General features: G+C 46.7%; 1 protein-coding gene across 7 annotated transcripts in view; it reads right to left on the minus strand.

Annotated features, from left to right (window-relative positions):
• The window catches only part of frya (furry homolog a (Drosophila)), a 30938-nt gene extending 22234 nt beyond the window's left edge, over nt 1-8704 (minus strand). For 2 of the 7 annotated variants that reach the window (XM_085916024.1, XM_085916022.1), the window contains exons 1-3: nt 8063-8550; nt 7727-7902; nt 5745-5894 (exon numbers count right to left, since the gene is read on the minus strand). In XM_085916024.1, the coding sequence (XP_085772150.1) occupies nt 5745-5894; nt 7727-7902; nt 8063-8067 (331 nt within the window). In that variant the 5' untranslated portion in view covers nt 8068-8550. The other 5 variants (XM_085916029.1, XM_085916023.1, XM_085916026.1 and 2 more) reach the window with 4 other exon arrangements.
• Nucleotides 8705-9160: the final 456 nt, after the last annotated feature.

Here is a 9160-nt window from a genome sequence, read left to right on the forward strand (position 1 = left end):
TGTGTGACTATAATTATCCCCGCAGAAAAAGAAGAGGAGGGGTGGGGGCACTCTACTGACATGACACTCACCCCATCAGACATCAAGATGGCAGGCGCAATTGCGTCTCAAGACATGTGACCGGCGCACAAGGGGGCTTGCGGGGACATGACATCAGCGACGGCCGTGCACTCCCCTGAGTCAAGTCAAGTCTCTCACCGAGGCCACATCAGAGGGACAGAGCGGGTGGATTCCAGGTCTCGACCGCAATGTCCCGGGTTGCCACGGACCCGATTTGTTATTATCACACGCGCCCGCACGCACGCCCGGTAATAAACACACACAAAGTTCCTACAATAGAATTCAAGGCTAATAAAAACGTGGGCGTCAGATTGCGTAAGCAGCAGGGAAACTCTGCCAGGAGCTTTATGATGTTACGTTTTTATGCCAAGGGGAGTAAAAAAAAAAATGGACGCCACCCTTATTACCGGAAGAGGCTCACTGACTCACGTTCCATAGCGAAATAGAAAAATAGGACCAAATCCAAAAGTTGATATCATTATTATAACAAACGGAATAGTGAATAGCTCTTTTTTTGTACCTGACATTTATTTTATTTGGATATCTTGCATCATTTTGTTCCATGGCAATATAAGAGCCGTCGATAAGTCGATAGAACGTTGATGCACGGGCACATGCGTGTTGCGCATTAACAGTCCATTAGTCGCCACAAATTGCCGTGCGATTATGCAAGCGCATTTTTGTCGAGGCGTTGCGTCACGTTCAAGGACTTTGTAGCGCCAGTTGCCGGCGCTTTCGAGACGCGCTTGAAAAAACGGCAGACAAACAGTAGCCGGCCGATCTGCTCCCCCGATGAACGAAGGCAGCTTGGCTGCAGGTGAAGCTCCGCTAATCCTATTAGTGCCAAAGCGCTTTAGAGCATGTGAGAACTCTGCAGACGGCCCTTATACGCGGCCCAGCAGGAGCGGCAGCGAATATGAGACCAGATGCTGAATCATTGCATACGCTCTGGCGCAAACATCCCAGAGCCACCCAGGCCATATTGACACCCATCCAAAGCCTACGTCTTCTTCACACACACTAATGAAACGCCAAAAGTACAATGATGAGAGTCAGGGATAGCGACTGGATGGACAACTTCTCGGAGGAGGATGCGTTACTGTGGCGACGCTGTTGCTAGGGGACGGCCAAATGGAAGTTGCATTTGACAGAAAATAGCTGACTTTGAGAAAAAAAATGGACACAGATGTCAAATTGAAGGCCCGCAAGCCACATCCAGCCCTTCAAGCAGAGGCTTGCAACAATTTGGTGAAAACCATCAAGGCGGAAACAACCGAACGCAGGGCTGGTAACTTGTGTCATACCACGGGAGCGTTTTCAAGCTTCCCGTAAGGAACGGTTGGACACGACATGCAACTTGCCACATGCGCACGCGCCTACTCCGTAAACAAACGCTCTGAGTAACTAAATGCTGCTACTCACAAGCGCTCCAAGACTTGAGCAGCGATTTGATGCTGATCTCAAAGAAGCCCGAGTCCTGCTGGCTGGCCATGACGGGACCAGCGCGGTTGCCGTTGGCCGGCCCTTCTTGCCGAGACCCTGGCCGTCCTCTGCCGTCCTCCCTCTCGCTGGCGCAACTTCCTCGCCGTTCCCTCCGCTTAGCATCTCCAGGAGGACGGTGGGCGGGATTGTCAGCTGCCTTTAAATAACTGCGTGCGGAGGCCGGGAGCAATCCTCTTAGCTGGTGCAGTTAATAATAACTGCACTTACGCTGCCTCATGATGAGGACCGTGACGATAACGGCGATGAGGACGACGACGAGCGCGTTACACCGGCGAGTCTCTCATCTGTCCTAGATGGAGAAGAACTACGGGCATAGGCGGGAGCATCTGTGAAAGGGCATTGGAGGGATCGGCGGAGCCGCAAGGATTAGCGCTGCTTAGGCCAACTCTGACTTGTTGCCTTTTAGCCCCTTCGTGGACCGAGCACGCTTGTCAAAGGAACAGGCGGTCGCTTGATGTGTCTCGAGCCACAAACCAGCTTCAGACCCTCTGCCGCTAGATGAAGTTGCAGAAAAATAGAAGTGAGCCAGAATATATCAGCTTCTGCACAGGAAAATGCTAATCCAAGTCTAAGATAGCGTATGAAATATGATGCATGACTTTACAAAGCGAAAGCCTCGCATGAGCACCTTTGTCATCGGTACGTAACCTAACACGTTATCATGGCTACAAACATGTCGTCTGACTAAGAAGGGAAAGAAAACCGTCTCAAGATGAAAAATGTTTGTCATGTAAATCAGACAAATGGCCTGAAGGAAAGGCCGCTTTTACCCACCCGCTTATGTAATTAGCTGGTTAATAAGGCAAGATGGAAATGGGTGTGGTGCCGCTCGCTTGAGAAAGCAGGTTGACAAAAAAAAGAAAGAACATTTGATAATGTAACTAAAGTTGCCATCCCCATAAATGAGCGGGCCGGCCGCATTAAGACATTATTAAGTGCATTATCGAGCACCGATGAAGGTGAGGAATGCCAGCTATGTTGGGACTCTATCTCTGCGCTACCTACTCCCCCCTCGGCCCCCAAGGGCCCCTTCACATCTTGGGACCTTCGCTCCTTCAATACCGGACGGGTCATTCCACAACCGGAGAACATGCATTTTTACAAAAAAGCCAAGTGGAAGCGAGAAAGATATAGGAGTTAGATGACTCAGCAGAAATGATAGAGCTAATTGGGCAAGGCTGTTTGTTTATTTTCACTGTTTTCAGCCACAACCAATCAAACTAACTTGACTGAAATATTTTTGAACCCAAACATCATGACAGTAATCCCTTCAGAAACCAGCGGGCGTATTTCCAACAATGCCAATTGCGCGTGACAAGTACATGGCCTTGAAGGTCCTTTTGCGAAGGAAAGCACGATGCAAAGCACCACAGGCGAGGCCGGCTAGCAATTTGCATCCCTGTGATGTTGTCATCACGCTAGTCATCACGGATGTATGAACTCAGAGTGAAGCGCACAATGTTTATCCTCTGCAAAGAATTACAAATGGAGAATGTCATTTTCCTCCTTCAAAAAGGCACAATTCTTTTCTCCTCAATTGTGGAGTGAGCCCACCCCAGCTGTCTTTCAGTATTGAGGTGTTTGGCAAATCCACTCAAAGAGTGCGTGTGCCCTTTCCAGCCAAGAAACAGGACTGCACCTACTTTCAAGGATGGTGGGCCTCTTCTTGTGCCGCATCTTCTTGAACTTGCCTCGAAAGTCCCGTGGCGGGAAGGCATCCAAATTGGCAAGGCTCCCCGGAGCCGCCGGGACTCCCTCATCCGGCGGCGGGCACTCCGGCCCCATCTCGGTCTCTGAGCTCGTGTTGGCAGGTGGCGAGCCGCGGCTCACTTCCATCGTTCTTCCATGCGGGGAGGAGGCTACGTTGCCTTCTTCTTCTTTCCTTGCACTTGACGATAAGGAGCCCTGTCTGTCTGTCTGACTGTCTGCTTGTCTCCTCTTTCGCTGCCTGCTCATGTGTGCTAACCTCACCACTTGTCAGGGCAGTTGAGCTAGTTACAGCTCACCGCCCCCCCCCCAAAAGAAAGTCATGAATTGGACAGGTATTAAGTTACTTGGACAGCCCCTCCTCTCTTTGGGGCCAAAAGGCGAGGAGAGAAGAAGTCATGACTAAGAAAGAGGGAGGGACAGAGAAGCAGAGCAACATCCCCGCCTAGTGCGCACGCACGTGTGTGTGTGTGTGTGTGTGTGTGTGTGTGTGTGTGTGTGTGTGTGTGTGCGTGCCCACCAGGCATTCCTGAGTACATATCCTGTATTTGTCTTGCGCTATTTGACTGGTGGAATCGTGCACACCCCCGTTGGCGTAGGGTGTTTATTTGCAAACCAGATGCAAAAATATACACCAACTAACTGCAACTAAAAATAACAACAATAAAAACTATGCCACTAGTACCTCGACTATGAGTAAACAATTATTATTATTTTTTAAACTGACGCAATGACTTTTTTTGGGGGGGGGGGGGGGGCCTAAAAAATAATCAAGTTAGAACAAGTTAAAAATGTTAACTATTGACATTCACGGCTGCAAGGAGTTTGTTTAGAAAATAAAATAATGGGCTAAAAATAAAATCTTCATCAAAAGAACCAAAAGTTAAAGCAAGTGGCGTTGATCTTGGAGTGTAAACTCCAAACCAATCAATAGTCAAAAGGTGTGTGAAGACATTGTCCACTCTTTCCTGGTGTGACCTACATCAGTCTGAAGGCGTATTCCTGTTTTCACAGTGACAACATGGAACAAGTGGCCTTCACACACAGCACGCTCCATCTCTGCTGCCCTTCTTCATGCAACATTCTCACAGTTACAGCATTGCATTTTAAAATGAAAATAATACAAATCCTATTTTGGTGTTTCAGAATCGTGCCCAAAAGCCAAATATATTGCATGAGCATTTGCTGTTTCTGAGGCTTTGTGTATTTACTCCTATTTAAATAGGAAAAAGCATCCTGGACACGTGTTCCCTTGTATCAACAAAGAAATTCATCCTGCGATGAAAATTCACAGTAACACTCCCCCCTCTAGTGGTCAAGGCATGTATGACATCAATGACACAGACGGGCTGACTTTTTTTTCCAGAAGAGGACGGATTGTTTTTTTCCTCTCCAGCCAGGTCAATTAAGATAGGCACGCTGTTATAAAATGAGCACTTTATCGGATTTTGATGTTGTTAGGTACTTGAGTCAACTTCGTGATCTCTACAAACATTGTACATTTTCTTCACCACATTTGTAAACCGTTTCATATACTTTCATTTGAAACCAAATTCCCCAATATACTAGCAGCTCAGTTCTTTTTTTTGGGGGGGGGGGGGGGGGGGAGGGGTCAAATACTGAACCGGCCCTCCCTCTGAGGTCCGTTACCATGGTGAGATGCTTTTGGATTTGCACATGATGAATAATTGATAGACAGCAGGCCTCCTCATGTTAGCTTGACTCCCGAACGCTTGGACTATGTCTGGAATGACACAACGAGTGGACTAACAATGTGTGTGTGTGTATTTTGGATGAGCACCAATGCAAAAATGTATCTATGACTGACATTTGCCACATTTCGCTTGGGCGAAAAGAAAAAGGAGGTTATCAAAAAGCTAATGTGGGTCACCTACTTGTGTGCATAGAAAAGAAAGATGGAGCAGCCCACCTGTTGCCGTCTGTCACTTCTCATTGTCAACAACTCACCAAGGTGAGATGAAGATGTCACAAAAACACTTGCTGACACCTCATTGTGAGCTCATGATGTTCTCTTTTTGTTTTTGTTTTTTTATTGGGGGGGATGTAATACTTTTACGAGTCACTCCAACTGAGATTAACAAGGAAGTAATAGTTGATTTTGGCAATGAGGAAGGAATGAGCTACGGTTTGTCACCATGGAAACGGATATATTTTCTTTTACTGTTTTGGGAGGGGAAAAGGGGTCAAGATCTAGAATTTTATTTTTTTTTATTAATAAATGAAATGTTTTTCATATAACCTAAGGCACACTTTCACAGTGGATGATGAATAAATACAATTCAAATAAAAATTGTGAAAAGATTTAGTAGGGACCACTGCACTGCACCTAAGATGCTAAATGAATTGCGAAAGGTGCACTCCAAAACGCAAAAGCACTTTTCTTTCTGTGTGACAACAAATCAGGAGCCAAGTGAGCAAAATAACTCACAAGCAAAGTCAAAGAAAAAACTGACCTGCAGATGCGGCCGCCGTCGTCATTTGCGTGGCTTTTGGGCCTCGATGGGACAGCTGGAAGTCTTCTTGGGCTCCACTTTGACTCTCCGTTGCTCCAGTTGGTGGCCTTGGGGTTCCGCCCTCACGCCGGGCGGCCGGCTCGGGTTCACCTGAATAATGAACAACGAGGGGCGAGTCAGAGAGGAGGTGCTACGGCATAATCTTTGGATTGGCCGCCACCGGCGTGTCAGAAAATGAGCAATCCACAAGATGGTGCCACAGGACCAACATCTTCAAAGGAGTATATCATTGATCTGGGGGGAAAAAAAGCTTCTAAATGGCTTAAAAGACTGTGTGTGGACAATGTGATGTGGCTTAGAATGCAAGATGTTGCGGCCAGCCTTTCCATCAAATCTTGCTTGGTGGCGAGCGACGGCGAATGCTGAGCCGATGCGATGCATCGCACGCACGCGCGTACTCGGGATGGCGAGTGCTGGGGCAGCAGGTGCGCCACCACGCAAGGCCAAACACAAGATCGAGCATCTAAATTATGCACAAGTTGCTCTTATCTACACACACACACCTCGTCTCTTTCCCCACCATCAACAAACAGATACGCCACACACACAAAAACACAGAAGTCAAAGGACTTGCGTATTGTCCCGAGACTAAACGAACTGATCTCATTGAAAGCATCAGCATTATTTTCTTTGCTTTCTCCTCATAAATACATTTGAAATCTGCTTTTGTGGTGATGACTTTTGAAAAGCAGTACTTCTCTGAAGTTGCGGTGTAAGTCAACCTTCTGAAAGCGAAGAGGGGTGAGAGGGGGGGTGAGCCAATGACTCAGCAGAATTGACATCGTCAAGCTAATTGCTATGAAGCACCGGTGGCCTTGTACAAGGTCTTCAGCTGTAATGGAGTAGCGAGGAAAGCCATGTAGCTCATAAAAATCGAATTTGACGCCCGGCGTGAGTGGCTGGTTTTTATTTTGAAGCCAACCAAACGTTTTTTTTGGGGGGGGGGGGTTGCAATTGTCAACGATTGTGCCCCCCCCTGCAACTAACAACGCTAGCGTGCACTGTAATGAGACTCAACTCGCATTGTATTTGTATTCAAGTGAATTTCTGATTTAAATTTCATCGTATAGGATTTGGAAATGAATGTTTTCAGGTTGCTGCCTAGCAAGAGCCTGGCGTTCACCGTCTCCACATCAAATGCAACTTCAGGCCACCCAGCAATGAAATAATGGCAGCTCCCTGCTTTGATTCGTCGTCCTTCCAATGGATGATGTGTGCGTGCGTGTGTGTGTGTATGTGTGTGTGTGTGTGCATTCAGGGAGAGAATAAAGTGGCAGTGAGCACGGTGAACCTCAGTGACGTGCGTTAAATCACATTAGCCACAGCGTCTTTAAATCCTAGCTTTGCTTCCACTGGGTGACACTGTGCTCGGCTGAGGTTTTTTTTTTTTGGGTGGGGGGGCTTTTCATCTGTGGCTGGATGTGATGTGACGGAACGAAAAGATTCACACCTGCAAGGGAGATGGAGCCTTGGAAAAAAAAAACACAAGAGCATCGCCTGACTGGGCTTCCAATCAAAGCTCAGCGTTTTCTTGCGGTTCTTCCGCTGAACTCTGCTTTGAGTTGGTTTTCACTGATACGCAGCCAAGTTTTGGAATGACCCTTGACCAATTGTATATTTTTTCCAAATCGATCACTGAGGACACAAGAGCAAGCGCGCACTTGGGGGCGACTTGACAACAAGGCTGTTTGTTGGCTCCACAGCACCTCACCTCTTGATTTAGCCATGGCGCCTGCCTCCAATTTGCATGCGGGCCTCGGGGGAGGTGTAAAGATGTCAGCTTGCGCGTGCAGGGCCACCAACTTCACACGAGGCTTCAATCAAGCTGACGAATCTTGGAGCACACGCCAATGCTGACTTTCAGCGCTTGGAAATATCCCCGGAAAATAGCAGCACCTAATCCCCCGACGCCCCCGCTTTACCTCCGACCTTGACCGTGACGTCCTCACGCTGCATTAATCCTCCATCACGTTGCAGGAAAGCATCCTCCTCATTAGTGGCGAGGACAGCATCCATCCCCCTGAAAGGAGATCTTTGCACATGCAGCTTCCATTCATCATGTCCTCTTGTGTTTGCCGCCACTCTGTCTGTCCTCCACCTTCCCGATCTCAGGAAGGAAAGAAACAAAAAGCTTGTTTATCTGACTGGATCAGCAGCGCTACACTGAGCAAATAAAACACATAAAAAGCGGAGGGGGGGAAATGACACGATGAAAACATGAGATAGTGGAAGAAAAACCTTATGATAGCAACACACACATCATCACCGTGAATTGGAGAAGGGATGCGGCCAATTGAAAAGGTACCACAAGGCCTATATTGGTTTGGAACCTTCGTCCCGGCTTGAGGCCCCAATTTGAATTCCAAACTCAGTCTAGAAAAAGAAGGTGAACGTCTAGGGTTTGCCATCCTACTTTGAAACTTTAAGAGCCTCATCCAACCACCTGCTCATAGTCGTGAAATCTTACTTTCGAAACTTCGACCTTGGATAGTACTTTGAAGCCGCAAACCTTATTTAAAACCCTCATTTGGCCCGAAAGCCGATTTTAAAACACACATGATGGCTACAAATTCTGTCTTCAAACAGGTTGTCATGAAATTCTAATTAGAGAACGTAATCTTGGAAGCCATTTTTGGAAGCGGGAAAAAAGAACCCGGCAAGAGCTAATTAGCTCAATTAGCTAACCACTCCACTCCTACAATGGGCTCGTTAACCGCAGAATGCCTGAATTTATGTGTTTACAATTCAACTTACTTGTCGAAACGTGAACTTCAGCCGCCATTCCGGGTGGTTTGTCTAAAAGTGGGGCCAGAAGAAAACTCCGTTTTTGGTTTTCAGAAGAATGCTCCGTGTTTAGCCAGATTAGCCTACGTGTGACGTCATACTGTTTCCGGTTGAAAAGGAAACGCAATGTAAATCTTCTTAATAAAGTTTTGAAACTTTATTAAACAGCAAAAACAAAATGTAAAGACGTCGTGTGACCGCGTCATAAATCATTTCTAATCCTGCTTGATATTGCATGAAGTGACTCCTGCAAAGCGAGTATCTTATTGTGTGAAGGTCAATCAATTTGGTCATTATCGCATGCAGTGATATCCGCCAAGCTATCAAGTAAAATAATAAGTATTGACCTTTAGTGTGTGTGTTTGCAAGGCTTTGTCTCGCCTACTGCTGTAAATCTCCCATATCACGCATTTACACATCAATCTGTCCTGGATTGTGTTTTTTTTTCTTTTTTCTTTTAAACTCCATCCATGGTTTATCGCAATAATATCAATAATATTACATAGAATCAGCAATATGAGTCACAGATAAATGTTACAAAACTACTTTTTGTTGGTGTGGGCTTCTTAATT

This window comes from Syngnathus leptorhynchus, chromosome 7 (genome assembly GCF_054491065.1).
Source record: "Syngnathus leptorhynchus isolate UIUO chromosome 7, UIUO_Slep, whole genome shotgun sequence".
NCBI classification, from domain to species: domain Eukaryota; kingdom Metazoa; phylum Chordata; class Actinopteri; order Syngnathiformes; family Syngnathidae; genus Syngnathus; species Syngnathus leptorhynchus.